General features: G+C 40.0%; 1 protein-coding gene across 1 annotated transcript in view; it reads left to right on the top strand.

Annotated features, from left to right (window-relative positions):
• Nucleotides 1–20,201, top strand: part of tbc1d8b (TBC1 domain family member 8B) — a 70,543-nt gene extending 50,342 nt beyond the window's left edge. The window contains exons 13-20 of the mRNA XM_078547662.1: nt 1,531–1,660; nt 4,284–4,382; nt 5,877–5,945; nt 9,823–10,063; nt 11,026–11,091; nt 12,064–12,141; nt 15,035–15,138; nt 18,256–20,201. Of these exons, the coding sequence (XP_078403788.1) occupies nt 1,531–1,660; nt 4,284–4,382; nt 5,877–5,945; nt 9,823–10,063; nt 11,026–11,091; nt 12,064–12,141; nt 15,035–15,138; nt 18,256–18,672 (1,204 nt within the window). The 3' untranslated portion in view covers nt 18,673–20,201. The remainder of the gene's footprint in view (nt 1–1,530; nt 1,661–4,283; nt 4,383–5,876; nt 5,946–9,822; nt 10,064–11,025; nt 11,092–12,063; nt 12,142–15,034; nt 15,139–18,255) is intronic.
• The last annotated feature ends 264 nt before the right edge of the window (nt 20,202–20,465 follow it).

The following is a 20,465-nucleotide window of genomic DNA, read 5'->3' as shown; positions in this document are numbered from 1 at the left end:
TTCTCGATGCTATTTAAATGTCAGCACTATGAGATATGCTTGCTCAAGGAGTCAGGATGAAGTGTAGTCTTCAGGTGGAATGAGATTGAAGAGTGGGGGACAATTGGACCGGGCCACATAAATGTAATTCAGCCCCCATTTTAAAGTCCTACATTCTCTTTATATTTTTAAATCCTCTTTGAGCTCTTGGGTGAATTTAATGCTTCCCTGGAGATGGAGAGCTATATAATGGAGCAGGAAGGTGCAGAGTGGAGACTCCATTGTCTTCCCGAATTCCTTCCAATTAAGTCTGGAGCAGGTTGGGTTGAGGACGGCCTTACTGCCTGGAGGCCAATACTGAGGCCCTAAAGTGGCCGTTTAAGGACCTCGACCTGCTATCGCTGGTTTTCCGGGAGGGAGCCACGCAACAGATAAACCCTGGCAAGCACACTTGTGGCTTGGAGGTTTTGGGAGGAAAGATCTCTCGTACTTGGGCAGTCCAGGCCTAACTGAGGGACCCACTGGCAGCAAGGGCCACCCTCGCAGGAAGATCCCAGCCTGCCCTTCAAACTGACTCTTTTTCCTTTAACGATGATCTTCAGCCAGGCCTCTGCAGTACTGGCAGTGGCTGCCTCTCCTGGTGATGCTGCTGGCACAGGTGAGCTGTTGACCTTTGGTCAGCAGTTCTTGGAGGCAGGGCATCAGCCCTGAAGACGTGAAAATGTCAAAGACCCTGTTGCTAATCGGATTAACTGCCTGATTGGCATTAAATTGAGTCAGGGAGCCTGGAATGGTTGTGGCGGGGTTGCCACTAATGCTCTGGCCGTTGGACAGGCCCATGTTGCTGCCATTAAATTCTGCCTCTAGCCTCTACATTTATAATACTATTTAAGTAAACTTAGTTACACCCTCCGACCAGCGGTGGTAGTAAAGCACCTGTACCAGAAGGAGTGTGTACATGGTGCGACAAGGTTATATATGCTTACATATAAGTTTGAGATGTATGAATAGATGTGTTTGAATGTGTGCGCATGTATATGCCTCACTGCTGTTCCAGGGCCCACAAAATAGTTTAGGCCACTATTGCCCTTGGACTCCTACCCTCCTACCCCTACCTTGCAACTCAACCTGCTGGCAGCTGTCCTGGCAGGTTCTTAAGACCTCAATCTGCAGCTCATCTACCAGGTTTAAATGAAGTTGTGGGTATGAGCGTATTACCTTTTTGGAATGCATGGGCTACCAGTGCACTCCAGCAGTTACTTACCCAAAAGTCAAATTAGACCCCATTGGAATTGAGTTCAAAATTAGTTCTTCCTTCCCTGGCTACAGTGCGAAACGTTCTTGTGTGATTTATGAAATTCTGATGGCTATTGGAAAGCTTACAAATTTAGATATAATTTCAAAGAATATTTGTAGAATTCATCTTGCCTGCTTTGTGATTGTTGCAAGATTTAAATTTGTGTACGCTGTTTGAGCTCTGACTTTCCCCTTAATGGTTAGCTTCATCATTTTAATGCCTTTATCAATAAGCAATATTAAATTTCCTTACAGGTTTTTTGATAATGTTACTAACAAGGACAGTCCTTTGCCACCAATGACGCATCATCCTTCGATAGGCAATGACAACCAGGATCCTCAAACTAAAGTGGACATAACTGAGCTTATTGGGGAATCTTATGAGGTTAGTGAACATGACTGATGCTACTCGTGCAAATGTGCAAAATTAATAATGCAGAAACAGACTTTCTCGTCAATCTGGATATTAGTGTGCAGTACCTGAACCTGAGAAAATATGATGTCATCGTCTCTTTCCACTGGACATCACTATGATTTCTCTAACCACATCTCCCTACCTCATCTGTTTCCCGCCCCCCCTCAAAATAAAAGGTAGTCAAAGTAGCCCAAAAAAGTGCATAGTAAGTCCTTACCTTAGAGACCTCCCAAGCTTTTAACCTGCAGAATGGTGCTCCTATATTGCAATCATAAATTGCTCCCTGGGTTTCCATGCACAAGAATCCTTCATAATCTTGACCTTTGTTTATAAATGACCAAAGTGTCCAATGTGTGCCTGTGTAGTTTTATATCATGTAAGCGTTTGAGACACTCTGTATATTAATTTATAACTGCCACTGCCAAATGATTACTTGAGCATGATGTATAAAGCCTGAATTGTTAATGTATTTTTTGCACCACATTTCAAAATTATGTTTTATGAGGCATGAATATTGCAGAACATGAAGACATGGCCTTGATGCAAAATAAGTCCTGAACACATCTATCAGAGCATTTTTTTCAAGGGCTACACTCTTTAATTCGTACTTGGTTTCGATTTTCTGTTTTGATTTTCTGTTACCCTAACAGCAAACAAAATTTAAGCAAGAGCAAGTGTTGGATGTTGCTGGTCTTGAGTTAATAGTCTTATAGAAACTAATAAAAGAAATGCACTTAACCCCATTGAATTTAAGATGACATGAATTATAAGCATAAAATTACAAGAAATTTAGATTGGATCAAGTGAGCAAAACTGCAATGTGAGGTCAACCACTTTGAGCCAAAAAAGGATAGCATAGAGTACTTTCTAAATGGTTAAAAGCCAATAAACAGTGAAAGTCCAAAGAGACTTGAGAGAAATGTCACAAACAGGAACAGAAAAAAATCAAAAAAGCTAATGGAATGCTGGCCTTTATATCTAGAGGACTAGAATACAAGGGGATAGAAGTTGTGGTACAGTGACACAATACCCTTGTTAGGTCACACCTGGAGTACTGAGAGGAGTTCTGGGCACCACAATTTAGGAAGGAGGGAGTGAATCATAGATTTACCAATTTGACACCTGAATTCTGAGGGTTAAATTATGAGGAGAGATTATACAAACTAGGTTTGTATTGCCTGAAATTTATACGGTTAAGCAGTACATTAATTGAAACACATGGGGTAGATGAGAAACTCTTTTCATGAGTTGGCAAGTCTTGGACTAGAGGACAGCCTTAAAAATGTTAGAGCCAGAGCTTTCAGGATTGAAATTAAGAAACCCATCTACACATAAAAGGGTGGTAGAAGCTTGGAACTCTCTTCAAATTTGATGCACGATCAATTCTTGGGGCAGAATTTCACCCAGGTCGGGCGGGGGTGGTCGGGAAGCCGACTGCCACCCGCGATCGGGGCCAGATCGCAATTTCACGCTAGCGGGCCTTCCCAGCGTGAAACGCGAGCGGCAGCACTCAACGCTGCTTGTGTGGGGTGGGGGGAGCGGGGTGAGCACAGACTTAGCTCATGCACGTGAGTGTGCGCTTCATAACCTCCCTGAGGCACAGAGCGACCTCAGGGAGATGAAGAGTTATTTTTTTAAAAAACAGAAAATAAAAATGTAATGAAACCTGCCCCTTCATGTGACTGTCACATGAGCAGGGACATGTTATTAATTAAGTTTTTTAAAATTTTAATTTATTTTTATTTGCTTTAGGAAACCTCATCCCGCCCGTGGATGAGGCTTCCTAAAAAGTTTTCGCCTGCCTCGCCAAACATAAAGTTGGACGGGCAGCGAAAAATTCAACTTAATTGATCATTGAATGGCCTTAACAGGCCTTTTAATTGTCAGTGAGTGTGCTGCCGACTCCGCGCGCCTGCCTACCGAACTGTTGTGCGACTGCATGTTGACATCGGCACATTTGGCCGACATCAACGCGCATCATTTCATACTCGAACGGGCCGGGCGCGTGCCCACCTGCCAAGCTAAAAATTTTATGCTTAATTTTAAATATGATATTGATAGATTTTTGTTAACCAAAGGTATTGAAAGACATGGGGCAAAGGTGGGTACATGGAATTAGGTCCCAAATCAACCATGACATCATTGAATGGTGATGGAACAGGCCTAAGGGTTTAAATGGCCTACTCGTATTCTGATTGTTCCTATGAAGACTTATAGCAAGAGCAGTGATAATTGACTCAGTCACTGCATTTCATTTCCTTCCCTCTACCCCTTCACTAATGGCCCATCTGCCCTCCCATTGATTTATTGCTAAGGTTGTTCAGTGACCTCCTTTAAAGAGTATTCAGTGACTGTTAACTGAGAAGACAATTAGAAATGTCCTTCCTGTCTCCACTGAACAAATTGACTCCTTTTCTCTAGTGTTCTATTCGTGACTATATAAAAATGCATGCTTACTAACATTCCTGGTAATCCAAGTCAAATCATAAACCATCACTTATTTGGGTGTATAAAAGCCTATTTATATTTAATTTCAGTATTTTTCCTGCATTAGTAAAATATTTGAAGCTGATTTTATTTTATTTTTTTGCAGAAATACGGTGATATCCAATCAATGGAAGTTGAGAGTATGCGACGTAGGAACAGGTTGTATGTGATTCAGACTCTAGAAGACACCACTAAACAGAATGTGGTAAATCTGCTTTGCTGTTGTACAAGCGAATACGTGCACAGTGCATTGAACTATTCACATATTGTGTGGCTAATGAAGTTTTCCTTTGGAGCTAAAGGAGTTTGACTTTGTTTTGCTCCAAACATGTTTGGTATTTACTGACCTACTTAGTTCTGCATACCCTCAAGTGTATTGCTTATAAAGTGGAAAAGCAAACTACTTTCACCTCTAACTAACCATGAGGTTGGAGGTCAAACATCTGCCAATGATTTAGAATGTTATTTTCATTGATTCCAACAAACAATTCCTTTTGAGTGAAGGATTGGCAGGCAGTCTGCTCTGAGGCCTGTATCAGATGATGCATCAAAGCAGCTTAGATTAACATCCTTTCTCTCCCTGTTTATGGGAAAAATAATTCAACTCACTGGTGCCACTTTCTTCTCCTCATTATCATGATGGTTCTGCACCATGCTCGAGAGTTCATGTTGAGACTCAAAGGTATGCATCTCTGTCTACAGCCTGTTAAATGCTCGGAAGGTTGCTGGATCACCTTTACACACGAACAAATAAAGATGAAGGACACAAAAAGACCAGCTGGTCCATCAAACCTGTTCAGTGTTGTCATGGTGTGATTTTAAATTTACCATCAGATCCTTCTGGCAGTACTGATGCACTTTCCCAGGAGAAGCAGAAGACCAATTTGAGGCCAATTTAAGGAACAACTCCTGGGAAATTCCTTGCTGACCTCCATTCCCCTTCCAAATGCCATCAAAGAAGTTCCAAGAGGCTCCAATGACTGAGAGCCATCTCCTTCCCCTTTATAATCTAGCATTAGCTGCTTGAACAAAAAATTTGTGTGGCTGAACCATAGATTCAAATCAAGATGAATTTAACGTGGTCCTTATTTTTATCTTTTGGATTCTTTGTTTTAACACCTTATTAAATGAGAGTAATTGTGCATGACTGTAGCGTGGTTTATTGAAGTTCCAGCTATGTTAACTCCATTGACATTTTATTGTATAATTTACAAGCAAGTTACTCTGCCTGACATAGAAAAGTGTCTTCATTTTTATTGTTAAGATGAGTATCAGTCTGCACAATGCTCTGTGCTACCTCTTCATTGTCAGTTTTGATCCATGTCTTATTGCCTAAGAGACCATTCATCACAAGTTTATATCTCTATCACTAATTATTGTGGTTATATCTCGGATCAGCAAAACAGTTATTTTTGATCTGCTGCATTCCACTTAAATGCATGTCAAGTATAACAAATCAAATATTCCAGAATAATAATTTTTTCTAACATTCTTAATTGATGGTCAGTTATTTAACAAATTATGAATAATTTGTTTATTTCTGAATTCTAGATATCTCGTAAGAGAATGACCTTGGTCCTTACTGATTAGAACTGATGTAGTGTGTCAGGCAGTGATCTTGCAGTCTGACTTGGACATGCTGGATTAAATCTCTCTCTGATATATTTAACATTGTGAACCCTTTGTGTTTGTGTTTTAGCTGCGGGTTGTTTCTCAGGAAGTGATGTTCAGCCCTAAAGAACTGGAAGACCTCTTCGAGCTGTTTAAGGTCACTCAAAATCTTTGTAAATTGTTTGAGTACTTTAGTCAAATTCCGCCATGCAATTATCCCACAAGCTGACATAAAATTTTGCATCTGGCAGACATCTGTCACATCGTGCCTTTCAAAAGTGACATCTAGCAATGTGGCATTTCAGGGCTTCAAACATTTATAGAGCAAAAGACCCGTGACTGAACTAGTCATTTAACTCTTAAGTTGCCAATTTAAATATTTGTTCAAAAATCATCTACCCCTCTCATGTGCTCTTGCTCTCGTTTCCTGTATGTTTGAGGGATGTGCTTGATTTGGGTATTTGCTGATTTTTGTTTTTGGGGTAAAAAAAAAATGAGGGATTGCATGACTCAATTTAATGCGGTTTACATGTTCCTCATTTGGTCTTTTTACTACGTAAGTTGCTCGCATTTTGTCAATCCAATATTTTTCTGCATTTTTATGAGGAGGTTTGCATAGGTGACTAAATAGGCTCATAAATAAGAACATAAGTATAAACAGGAGTTAGGTCATAACTTTAGTAGGTCATATGGCCCTTCAAAGCTGCACCTCCATTCAATAAGGTCATGGCTGATCTGATCTTGACCTCGATCCTGCTTTGCTGCCTATTACCCATAACACTTGACTCCCTTACATTTCAATATCCTGTCTCAGCCTTGAATATATCCAATGACTTAACCTCCACTGCTCTCTGCGGTAGAGAATTCCAAACAATCATCGTCCTCTGAGAAGAAATTCTTCCTCATCTTCATCTTAAATGGGAGACTCCTTATTTTGAAAGTGTGACCCCTAGCTCTGGATTTCTCACAAGGGGAAACATCCTCTCAGCATCTACACTGTTAAGCCCCCTCAGAATCTTATGTTTCAGTAAGATCACCCCTCATTGTTCTAAACTCCAATGGGTATAGACCAGCCTGCTCAACTTTACCTCATAAGACAACCCCTTTGTCCAAGGAATCAACCTAGTGAACCTTCTCTGAACTGCTAATGCAAGTATAGCCATGCTTAGATAAGGAGACCAAAGCTGTACAAAGTACTCTTGGGTATGGTATCACCAATGTAAGTTGTTGCAAGACTTTGTTATTTTACTGCATTTCCCTTGCAATAAAAGCCATATACCTGCATGTTAACTTTTTGTGATTCATGTAAAAGAGCACCAGATCCCTCTATCACAGCATTCTGTAGTCTTTCTCCATTTAAATAATATTTTTTGTTTCTGTTCTTCCAAGCAACGTAGGTAATCTCACATTTTCCCTCATCATACTCCATCTGCCAAATTTTTGCCCACTCACTTAAGCTATCTATATCCCTTTGCAGACTCTTTGGGCAGGATTCCCCCCCCCCCCCCCCGGCCGGGGGCGAAGTAGAAGTGTGGGTGCTCACAGGCACCCCTCCGATTGGGGGCGCGGTGCCATTTTACGTGGGCCGGCCAATTAAGGCCCACCCAGTGTGACGTTAGTACGGAAACGCTGAGCACTCCCTGTGCGGGTGGGGGGGAAATCCCTAAACCTGAGAGTGCGCTCTCTTGAGCATGCGCACGAAAGAGTGCACTCGTCTCCCTGAGGCTAAGTGCTGCCTCAGGGAGACCGGCTGTACTGTCAGAAGTATTAAAAATAGAAAAAAAAAAATCCCTGACGTGTCCCCTCATGTGACACTGTCACATGAGTTGGGACATGTCCATAATTTTTTTTAAAACTTTAATAAAATTTTTAAAAACCTACATGAAACCTCATCCCGCCCGTGGATGAGGTTTCATGCTTTTTCTAATTCCCGCCAGGGCTCCTGGCCTGCCCGCCAACCTTAAGGTTGGATGGGCATGTCCATTAATTAGTTTAATGACTCTGTCAATGGCCTCAATTGGCCATTGACAGGTCGTCGGGCGCACAGCTGATTTTCCGCCCAACGTCACCGCACGTCATTTTACGCATCGGCAAGTGGGACGTTACATTTGTTTTCCAATCCTCTAGGACCTTTCCAGAACCTAGGGAATTTTGGAAGATTACATCCAATGCATCTACTAACTCTGCAGTCACTACTTTTAAGATCCAAGGATGCAGGCCATCAGGTCCAGGAGACTTGTCAGCTTTTAGTCCCTTTAGTTTGGCCAGTACTTTAGAATGTTTTAAGTTTCTCTTTCCTTGTTTGCCTCCTGTTTTGGGGTTATTAGGATAATTTTGGTGTCTTCTACTGTGAAGACAGATACATCTATTTGTTCATTTTTCTTGTTTCCTATTATTAATTCTCCAATCTCATCCTTTTAAGGGACCAACGTTTACTTTAGCTAATCCCTTTATAATGTACTTGTAAAAACTCTTACTGTCGTCTTATTTCTTGCTAATTTACTCATCTATTTTCTCCCTCTATTTTTTGTCATCCTTTGCTGGCTTCTAAAATTCTTCTAATCTTGTCTGCATTTTTTTTCCAATTTGATACCCTCTTTAATTTCCTTACTCACAGATGGTCCATTCTTCTTGGAGTCTTTCTTTCTCAGTGGAATATATCTTTGTTTATGAAATATCTCCTTAAATGCCTTCCACTGCTTCTCTACCATCTTACCTTGCAGCCTGTTTTCTGAGTCCACTTTAGCCACCCTGTCTTTGTCCCTTTGTAAGTGCCTCTATTTAAATGTAAGACATTAGTTTCAGACTGAAGTTTCTTGCCCTCAGACTGAATGTGAAATTTTGCCATGTCATGATCACTCATCCCTCAAGGTTCCTTTACTATGAGAGGAATTACATGGCCTCATTTAGCTATGATATGTGACACTTTGCAGTTGCGATGCCTTTTAAAGGTGTTATGCTGTGTACATATTTTTTAATTTTATAGGTTATCAATGATCACTATCCACACAGTAATATAAAAATTTACTTCAATTTAACCTCTTTAAAAAATTATCAATATGACTTTAGTTTGTGCACTTAATTTCTCTTAATCAAAAAGCACCATATCTCACCCTTCAGTAACACTGTATCATGTGTTTTGAATGAACTGTTTATAGTTTAGAGTTGGGTAAAGGAGCAACACATGCATTTTTCATAAATTCTCAATCTTGATCCATGGAATTCAGTCCAGAGAATTGTGAGGTAATACATTTTAAGAGGGCAAACAAAGCTAGGAAGTACACAATAAACAGGAGGATATTGAGAGACCTTGGGAGTGCATGTCCACAGGTCCCTGAAGGTGGCAGGACAGGTGAATAAGGTGGTAAAGAAAGCAATTGGAATGCTTTCCTTTATTGGATGAGGAGGTATGGAATACAAAAGCATAGATATAATGTTGGAACTGTATAAAATGCTGGTTAAGCCACAGCTGGCATTTTGTGTACAATTCTGGTCACCACATTACAGGAAGGACATAATTGATCTGGAGAGAGTACAGAAGAGATTTACAAGAATGTTGCCAGGGCTTGAAAATTGCAGCTATGAGGAAATATTGGATAGGCTAGGGTTTTCCTTGGAGGAGGGAGCTGAGGGGTGACTTAATTGAGGTGTACAAGATTGAGGGGCCTAGACAGGGAAGGCCGGTTTCCCCTAGCAAGGAGGTCAATTACCAGGGGGCACAGAATTAAGGTGATTGGTAGAAGAATTTGAGGGGATATGAGGAAAAACTTCACCCAGAGGGTGGTGGGTGTAGAGAATTCACAGCCTGGTTTGGTGGTGGAGACAGAAACCTGAACTAATTTGAAAAGTATATTTTCTATTTTGGCTGGCGTTGACACAATGGGCTGAATGGTCTCTTTCTGTGCTGTAATTTTTCTATGGTTCTATGCAACGTATGCTACCCTGCCTAACAAGGTGAGTTCATTATGACTGGAGCGGTTGACTTTTGATCTGAGAGACTTAAATATTTTTCCCCTTTTTTTTATTTTTTGTAGAAGGAGCATTTTTTAAGTTGTTACTGGATTCCACACAGTCCGGCGCTCAAGCACCATGACTCCAGTCTCCCATACCTAGAGCAGTACCAGATTGATAGTAAGCAGTACTGCATGCTGTTCAGGCACCTGAGTCCATGGTCCCATTCTGCAAATGCAGACTCGTTAGCTCTATGGAGTTTCCGGCTTCTGGATGAGAACTCTGACTGCCTCATCAATTTCAAAGAGTTTTCATGTACCCTAGGTAAAACATTTTACTTTCAACACTGGGTATCTTTTTCGGGCTTCATATTTTGGCATTATTGATTTCTGTGTAATGTGATGAGAGAAGATCTGCACTAGATACATTTTAGACCTTGTGATTTCTAGAATCTCAAGTCTGTAACGCAACTGTAGTGAGTGTAAAAGGGGTATTATTTCAAGCTGCAGTTATAGCGTGTAAAGGCAGCCCGAATCTAGAATTAAGAGGCTTCCGAAAGGAGGAATTCTCAGTCAGTAGATTACGGGTTTCATTCATTTGAAATCCGATTTCTCTATCTCTGCCTTGTTTTTCTTTTCTATATTATATCTGATTGAATGAACTGCCAGTGTACTGCTGAGCCACACAGTACAGGATGGCATAGATCAGTCTCTTGTCTGTGTTAAACCAGCTGGGAACACTCGGTGGGTGGGGGTGGACGGCAATTACCACACTTGGTCTTTGTGCCACTTGACAATGGAAGGAAGAACTTAAGCTAGGCTATGTAGGAGTGAAATCAGGATGCACTTCCGCACAAAAGGGGATCCGAGATATGGAACTTTCTTCCCCCAAAAGGCTGTGGAAGCTATGCTCATTGAAATTTTCAAGATTGGGGTTTTTATTGGATCAGGGTATCAAGGAATATGGAGGGAAGGCAGAAGATTGGAGTTGAGGTAGCTAATAGAATGGCAGAACAGAGTCAAGGGGCTGAATTCACTACCCCTGTTCTGAGATGAAGCACTTCTTCTTTATGCAAACAAGGACTGCTTCGAAAACATAATGTCAAATTCAGCCACTTGCTGTGCATGCAGTGCTGAGAAGGATGCATGACTTTCACTGAGGACTTTCATATTCTTGCATTTTGTGTAAAACACAAAAGAGCTATCTGTCTTAAACCTTTTGTTAGAACCTTAAAGGATTTGGGATCATGAGTAACAAATGTACTAATTCAGTTTCATCTCTTGCAGATGTGATGTACAATGGATCATTTACAGATAAACTGAAATTACTTTTTAAATTACATATTCCACCAGGTAAATCAAGTAATTACTGAAAATCCACTTGTGTATCACAAAATTAAACTTGATAAATGCATACTGTTCTAGAAACCCCAGGAAAATTGTATTTCAGCTGAAGTAATTATGGTTGACATCAGTTCATATTAGAGTGAAGATCAGTCATTTTGTATTTAACAGGGAGACAATTTTATTTAAGCGTTTAGGTGCGCATAATTACTATTGTAATAAGCTGAAAACTGGAGTTGTCGTGTAGCTCTTTGAAAAATCTACCATGTGGCTGTCGGTTAAGGTAGAATTGGCTTGACTGTGTCATGTCACTTGTCTAGGACTGGACATGAAAAATGGCCATTTATTTGATGCCCTGAGAGCTGCAGATGTCCTCCTTTGACAGTCGCAATGTTCAGGAGGGAAAATTTGAGTCAAGGGAAGAGGTGAATAAAATTGATTATTTAGAAAATTATGGAAGAGAAATCTTCATTTTTCATTGGCATAGCGCAAGAGCTCAGTGTTAGCTTAGGTGGTACTCTCATCTGAGTAGGAAGGTTATGGGTTCAAACCCCACAGGAGATTGTGAGCCCATGATTTAGGCTGACAGTTCAGTTCATGCTGAAGGACTACCATATTGCCAGAGGTGTTGTCTTTTGGGTGAGGTATTAAAATGAGGCCTCATCTGCTTTTTTTGGTGAATGTAAAAGAAGCCTTTGTACTATTCAAAGAGCAGACAAATGCTTCCAATGTCTTTGCCAACAGCTATCACTTGGCTAGAACCACCACAAAGAGATTTTATAGTCATGTGCCTATTATGCGGTTTGTGGGATTTGTTGTGTGCATGTTGTCAGCTAGATTTATCAATAGAACAATGACTACAATTCAACAGTAATAAATTGCTGTGAAGCACTTTGAAGTGTCCTGAAGTGGTGTCAGTGCAAGTTCTTATTGCAGTTATTTATGGTTGCAGATTTAACTTCTCTAGTATTTTACTTGCAGCATTTACGGAAGTTCCTGCAGCTTCTAAACACCCAGAACATTTTGATGAAGCAATGACTCATGGTGATCACCTCGATGGTTCGTATTGGCTTTTTTGTGGCTGAATTAATGGAGTCTAATTGATAAGGTTGATTCCTAACCTCCATTCCATTATTGTAGAAAAATGCAAAATGTGTACGAGCTCTTTTTCAACGTCTCGTGATAAATGTAGGAGCATTGCTGAAAAAAGACAGATTTTCATCTTGCGCTCGTCAGGACAATTTGCAAGAATACCAAATGTAAAGGAAAAACATTTTATATTTTCTTGAGAAGAGAGTGCTGATTGGGTAGCAAGTGGGTTCTGGTAGAGACATTGCCATGGAGAAAGCACCAATTAACTGATGACTGACAGTTAACTGCCAAGCTTTGTTTAAATTCAAACCAAGCAGGTTGACTCTGGTCAAGCCATTGCCCTGGGGAATGAACCAGAGAATGACTGGCGCCTATTTTGTTTCGTTGGAAAAGGCGCAATGTGCACATCTTCTTTCTCTCGACAGAGGACAAGTCTGTCTAGCATGCATAAGCAAGCCACATTGTAAGCCCGACTGATAATCTTTGGTTGTCAGTGTAATTCTTAGCACACTCAGGATTGTTCACCAAATGTTGTCCGATCGCGGAACCACATCTAATATTGGACACTATTTTGAGTTTTGCAAGCGCTGGCTGGTTGAGTATAGTCAGCACCTTGTCTGTTGTGAAGGGACATGCTGTTTGATACGATCCACCAGTTTTTGGGACGTACAGCCTACCTAGCATCACATTGGCACTGGAAGTTTTAAAACCACATTACTCATCTGTGTGATAGGCTGAACATCTTTTTGGTTTGATGGCAGCATCCTGGTTGTGGCAAACACCATTCCTGTTGTTACTGTATAGTAGAAGTGTGAAATGGCTAGCTTCACCTGTTGCTCAAATTTTTGAGAGACCTTGCTCTGCCAGGGTAATCTGAGGTAGATTAGGCACTTTTTGGGACTGAAAGTGGCAGCCTTATTCCCATTCATGAGTTTGCACGATCTACAGCAAGCAATGATTTGATTAGGGTCGCCATTATCTTTCAGGATGCTTTTGATGCGCCCTATTTCAGCATCAAGCTTGCACGGTGAGCAAATGGCTCGGGCCCTATTTACAAAGTTGCCGATAAGGCCAATCTTATGGCGTGGAACTGTAGGAATCCCAACGCATATATTGACAAGTGAAGGTAGGCTTGTGGTAGATGGTAGAAGAGAACCTCATGGCAGATTTCTCAACTAGCATGTTAATGAAAGGGAGCTCATTTGATTGCTCCATTTCAAAGGTGAATCTGAGCACAGGATGGAGCCCATTAAGGTGTGTAAGGAGATTCTTGCATGCAGCTGCTGATTCAAATATAGCAAACGTATCGTCTACATATCAGAAACATGCAAGGGGTAGGAGGTTACATGTCGTTACATTGAAGACGTGTTTCTCATGGAATCTAACAAAGATATGTGCGAGAGCTGGGCCTAGAGGGATCCCATGGTAACACCATCCATTTGGCCATATACATGGTGTCATTAAAACTGAACTGAACTGCACCAAGTTAGAGATCTTGACATAATTTTAAATTGGTGCTGGTTCACAACATAAAACTTTGGCTCAAACTGGTAAGAGTGGATTAGAAATTCATCTTCAAATAAAACTAAGCTGCATTTGACTGGCTTGCTTTATTGGTTTCAAGTAAAAAGGCCTTGAAGGGTTGTTCACTGAGTAACATTAATTGCATGTCATGGAATATTTATGGGCTGTACTGGACTGGATCAGGAGCATGGCAGTGATGTAAAGTTGTGGAGGAAAGGGCTGAAAAAGGAAGGAAAATTATAACACTTTTACCTTCCCCACTCCTTGCCAGATACAGCTCATATTAAGGTGTAAATATGAAGTTTGAAACATATTCACGTCCCCCAAAAATCTGGAGTTTCCAATAATTTTGATCTTCTGGTTGGCGGTTGCATGACTTAGCTGTTCTGTTTCATTTTTACATTTTCTAATTCTACACAAGATACTGCCAGAAGTCCAGACAAAAATAACCAGTTCAAATGAAACACTGGGGGCCATCTTCAAGTAGCATCCAAAGTGGGTGTGAAGTTTGGGCGGTGCAACTGGTTTCCCACACACTGAAGCTGGCAAGAAGCCTGAGCCATCTCAGGACCAGGTCTCAGTACCAAGTTATTAGTGAGCTGTGCATATCCTGCTTCATCTTGTTGGCTCTGATAGGGCAGGAAATCAGCCAGCTCCCATAATGAAACAGTAGATTCAAATCATCCCGATTGACTTGTCAGTATCTAGTACTTCATTAGATGTGTCGGTAGGTGTTGCCTTCATATGTGTAGAAGTAAATTTGTGTATCAAGTATAATTTATATTAACATCTCAATGTGAGGTAAAATAGCTCATGCTAGTGTTGAAATTGCTGCCTCAATAATTATGAAAGTTTTAAAAAATGTAATTGTCTTAGTATAGCTGTAAAGAATATACTTAATTTGGCCAGCTAGATAGAGAGGGAACAAGATAACAAGGGAGGCGGTGGCATAGTGGTATTGTCACTGGACTAGTATTCCAGAGACCCACGGCAAATGGTGAAATTTGAATTCAATAAAAATCTGGAATGATCTGATGATGACCACAAAACTGTTGCCGATTGTCATAAAAACCCATCTGTCCACTCATTCCTTTAGCAAAGGAAATCTGCTGTCCTTACCTGGTGTGGCCTACGTGTGACTCCAGACCCACAGCAATGTGGTCGACTCTTAATGCCTCCTGAACAAGGACAATTAGGGATGGACAATAAACGCTAGCCTAGCCAGCGATGCCCACATCCCATGAATGCATTTTTTTTAAAAAGAGCTGTGGCAATACAAGTTATATTGTTTCAAAATAATATTCAGTACTGACTTTTTCCTGTTTTTGGACTTCAGGGAGTAACAAAGGGAAGGTTGATATCCAAGCCTATTTGAAACAGTGGCATGATGAGCTGACACGGAAAGAAGAAAGTATCCGAAACTTGCCACGGATAAATCAGGTGACAGTGTGACCCGTTTCACTATTTGCACTCACCACATTATTGGCATATATCTTCCTGCAGCCAAGTAAAATGTTTCTGATGAGACACAAATCTAGAAACACAAGAGGGCAAAGTAAAGGCAAAATACTGCAGGTGCTGGAAACCTGAAACAAAACAGAAACTGCTGGAAAAACACAGCAGGCCTGATAGCATCTGTGGAGAGAGAAACAGAGTTAACGTTTTGAGTCTGTATGGCCTCCTTCAGAGCTCTGAAGAAGGTCATACGGACTCGAAACTTTAACTCTGTTTCTCTCTCCACATATGCTGTCAGATCTGCTGAGTTTTTCCAGCAGTTTCTGTTTTTGTATAGGACAAAATAAAAATGATTTGTGAAGAACAGGTGCTTAACATTTTTTCAAAGCCTTTGTTTTTGTTTACAATTTTTATGTGATTTTGCATATCCTTTCCTCTCCTCTGAAGCCTATTCCAGCATCCTGTGCTGTCTGCTATTCTGATTTTGGCTTCCTTTTCCCCATTTTCTACACCATGTTTAGCCACAGTCTTTTTGAGTCCACACTTTAACGCGCCCTCCTAAACCTTTTTCCTTTGTGATCTATACCATCTTTAAAGCCTTCTTAGAACCTAATGCTTTGGCTGCCCAGAACACTCATCACTTCCTGCTCATTGACCAGATCAACTTCAGTCAAGCTATTTGGGATAATTTATCATGTCAGAAGTGTTGTAATCAATACAACTTGTTGCTGTGCCATGCAATTCTTAGCACTAATGATAACATTGTTGGCAACCTGCTGTTTATGGCTTCAATGATCTATAATTTGGCCAGTAATTTTATGTTCCCTCTTTCCCTAAAAGTTATGAGACTAATTATCTGCAAGCAGTATCCATTTGGAAATGGACTGTAATTATACACTAGCAGAATAATTTTCAAACGTGAAATATTGTCACCATTAGAATTGAAAGCAAGCTTTAAAAAGCAGCTGGTTTCTGTGCTTTTAAGGGGGGGGGGAGTGTGTCCTTGCAATGAAATGGGTGTGTGTGTTTTTCTTCTACTGAATTTAATCATCTGAACAGCATTTATCCTACCGTAAATGTTTAAAAACAAAATGTAAACTATGGAAATGTATATTAAAAGCTGAAAAAACGCAGAAGCTGAATTGGCCATTTCTGAGGCAGGGTCTTACAGCTACAATTGTCCTGCTGCTGTGATGCCATCCATAGAATTGAATACTCTGCCAATAATCCATTTTTGATTCACGAATCAAAAGTGGTCCTCATGGCAATGTTTCTGGGGAATAATACTTCATGAAAACTCAATGTCTTTAGCCAGAAGGAGAGCAAAATTAAAACCTGTAATCTGTTGTCTGAAAACTAAAGATAACAGATTGAATGCCTTCCTGGAGGTCATGACTCATTATGAGGCACAGTTCCAGGAGTGTTAGCAGCTCTTCAGTAAGAGGAACTCTGGCCGCTGTGTTACCTTAGAAAATGAGTTATCTTTAGACTGTTGGACTACAGCAAAGAAGCAGAGCCCAATCCAGCTGTAAAGCGATTCGAATCCAACAACTCAAATATAGTTGCAACACAATCAGTTTATTGTGTTTGTTTTTTTACCCTAGGTAGAGATGTAACTTTCATAATCCTTTTGATCCTGACTCTTTCTGCTTATGCTTAACATTATGGCGATTTTTCAAAAAAAGATCAATAGGCCCAAATTGCACATTCTGCATCTTAGCAGAAGCTGAACAGTACTGTCAGCTTAGTTGTACCCTGACGTATTTAGACCCTAAAACATCCTGGGAATGAATAACTTTACCCATTTCATTATTTCCAGCTACAATATAAATCCACAAATAAAAAACAAAGCAAAAGCCTTAATCATATGGGATTAAACCAATAACCCTACAAACATATGTTTACACAACTACGGTATGTTACATCACCTCGACTCCACCAGGCTCCACAAATAAGTGCTGGGAAAACTCGGCAGATCTGGCAGCGCCTGTGGAGAGAGAAACAGAGGTAACCTTTTAAGTTCAATCTGACTCTTTAAAAAAAAAAGTCATACTGGACTTGAAAGGTTAACTTCCGTTTCTTTCTCCGCAGATGCTTCCAGACCTGCTGAACATTTCCAGCACTTTCTGTTTTTATCTCAGATCTCCAACCTCTGTGGTATTTTGCATTTATTTGTCCAGATCTAAGCAGTCAGGAACTCTGGCCGTACGCTGAGCTCAGTGGCATATTTCCAGCAAAGCTTGCCTAAGATTGGCTTTTTCAGCACAAAGCATGGCTTGACCTTGCTGGTGTGTATGGCACGGTTCACACTGCAGTACTTTCAACTGAGCCATTAAGGGAGCTCAAATGCAGCTATTGGGCACGTTGCCATGTAACAACACTAAGTGCACTTCATTGGATGTGAAGCACTTTTAGATCACTGAGGGGACAAAGAGATGTCATGTAACTGCTATTATGTTGCACATGAAAGCAAATCCACAATGTTTTACTAAAATCTGCTTTATGACAATGTCCTTCCAGCAATATGTTTTAGAAATGAAAATAAGCTACATAAATTACATAATCAACTTATGTTGGATGCTGGAAATCTGTTATGAAACCGAACATGCTCGAAACACTCAGCAGGTCATTGTTTTGATTTTCCTTTCTTCTGCCACATTCCCAGACCACGGTAGCCATTGACTCTTTGCCAGATTTCCCATGTTTCCCCTATCCTCTGCAGTTCTGCCGTAACTTTCTCTGGTCTGGACCCGTCTTTTGTTTCTATACCTATCTAATTATCATCTCATTTTGTCTTGCACCATCATCCTCTTTTGTCATTTAATTACCCATGCCCTCCATCCTTTTACAGACCACTTCCCTTTTATTATTTCTTACCTTTTACCCCCTCCTCTCACCCCACTTTTTCTCTCTCCACTCACGCTGACTGAGCTATTGAGTGTTTCCAGCATTTCTGTTTTTGCTCGAGTTAGATATTCAGTTGCTTAGACCTTTGCTATGAGAGATTGGAATAATCATTTGGTCAATGGGAACCCAGAGACTTGTTTCCAAAAAATTTATTTCATGTTCCTGATGATTTTTGTGCTTATTTTAATTCCCTAGTCACAATTCGTTCAGTTCTCCAAGACACTGTATAATCTGTTCCATGGAGATCCGAATGAGGAGGCACTTTATCGAGCTATAACAACAGTCACTGGCCTCTTGCTTCGAATGGAGGAAGTGGGGAGAACGCTGAACAGTCCAAACTCTCCCATCCCAAGTAAACAAGGTACAATTCAAGATTGCCAAAGTGGTGACAGTATTCAGGACAACCGGACAATAAACAAGGGTGAAGATGTTGTCCAAGAAGCACAAGCTGAGATTGAATGGACCTTTGCCTTCGAACAGATACTGGCATCACTGTTAAATGAGCCAGTTTTGGTCACATTTTTTGAAAAACATGTAGACGTAAAGGCAAAAATAGAACAAGCTAAATCTGTTCAACTGAGGGCTAAAAGACAGCCGAATGCCTTTGACTGAGATTGCCCTGTGGTCTCAGTTGTGACATTATGCCATGTTTGCTGTTGTGATGATGCAACAGCCAAGTACAAACATACAAGCCCTGAAATTTCTACTGGTGATGAAAGCAGACAAATGCATAACCTGTTTTGTATGACATTTCACTGTTGTTTTAACACTGGCTTTAACTTGTTTAACGTCTCTGCTAAAATGGCTTAGAGGAAAGTTGCACAAATGCTCACAGCATTTTATCTGCTAATAAGATCAATAGTGATTTCCAGGCTGCAACCTTAGTTTGTCGTATATAAAGCCTGTTCGGTATACATGAGCTTTGAACCCCAAAGCGACTGTTGCCTTCTTGCTATTGAGGGTTTTAAAAAAATTTTGTTTACATGTGCTGATTTCAGGTAATCTAAGAAGGCTTGCAAAATATGAGAAACTGAACAATGTAGGAAGATACACTGCAAATGCTCCTGATTTGAAACTAAGTTCAGACTTAAAATATCAAACTATTCCCAATTTTCTGTAGTAGAATTTATCAGATCAATGTATATTCCTGTGAACTCAAGTTGTGTACTGTGCTACCAGCACAGGCCTGTAGAGGGTGGCCTTGTAATTTTCCTGCGCTTGCTAGGAGATTATCGGTCAAAATAACTATTGCTGTACTTTATGGAGTCTGAAATCCAAACTTAAGGGAATGCGTTTTCCTTATTTATACTAAAAGATGTTTGTTTTTTAATGTTATTAAAAAAAAATATTTATAGCTCGCAGAGTTCAAACAGGAAAGGAAATCTTTGCAGTAAGATATGTCCTGTATTTTTGAAGTATGCTGCACACTTGTACACTTTCAAATGTTATTGTTAACCTATATTAGCTTCTTTCCTGCTTTGAGAGTATTTTTTATGAGACTGCCCAAAAATTAGAGCGCAGAGTATAAAATAGCAACACTGAAACTATTGATTTGCTCTTAATTCTGATTTGAAGATTTATTAGTGATTGTAATCACCTGGCCAAATGAAGTTTATGAGCATTCGACTTTGCATCCAAATGTCTTGAAACTTAGCATTAGTTATAGAAACACACCTTGATTTAATTGCTTATGTTCAATGAAGATAATGCAATGTTCTTATTAAAGTAAAATTAACATGTATATAGGCACATTAAGAAGGTAACTACTATATATATATATATAGAGAGAGAGAGTAGCAACTCCTGCTTGAGAGCACTGTTAGGAAGTGTTAATTTCAAATCCGAAAAGCAATTTTCTGAAAGTTTGTTTTATTTTAAGATTTAAAAAAGATCTAAGTTTTGAAAGAATTGTTTTTGTGCCAAACGCTGAGGCACTTGCTGTGTTATGTATACAGAATGTGTACTACATTGACTGAGTCTTTCTGTCCTAAATTCCTTTTGTTCCTTGTTGTATTGAAAGCCTCAACTGAAGAGTAGGTTTAAAATAAATATTTTGATTTCCAGTTCGTTTGGTTTTTACAAATTGTGTTTTCTAGTTCTTTATATTTGCTTTCTAATAAATAAACACATGGTTGACATTCCTAAGTTGGAGAATTTTGATTATTTTAAATATGTACAATACTAACACTGCAATTAATGTATAGGTAAAATGATTTTTAAAAAATCATCAAATGGTAATCTTGACAGTGCATATGGAGATCATACCAGCACTTAAGTATTCATGGCCATTGTATCAATTAAAACGCGATGAAGAGGATTAAATAGATGAAGTGAAGAAAACATAACTTTCAGCATATCCAGTAGCAGCCAGAAGGTTGAGAAAAAGATAAAAGCTATCTGAATGA

The sequence above is a fragment of the Cetorhinus maximus genome, chromosome 8 (assembly GCF_964194155.1).
Source record: "Cetorhinus maximus chromosome 8, sCetMax3.hap1.1, whole genome shotgun sequence".
In the NCBI taxonomy this organism is placed as follows: Eukaryota; Metazoa; Chordata; class Chondrichthyes; order Lamniformes; family Cetorhinidae; genus Cetorhinus; species Cetorhinus maximus.
Note: the sequence above shows the minus strand (reverse complement) of the source record. Positions and strands in the feature narration are given on the sequence as shown.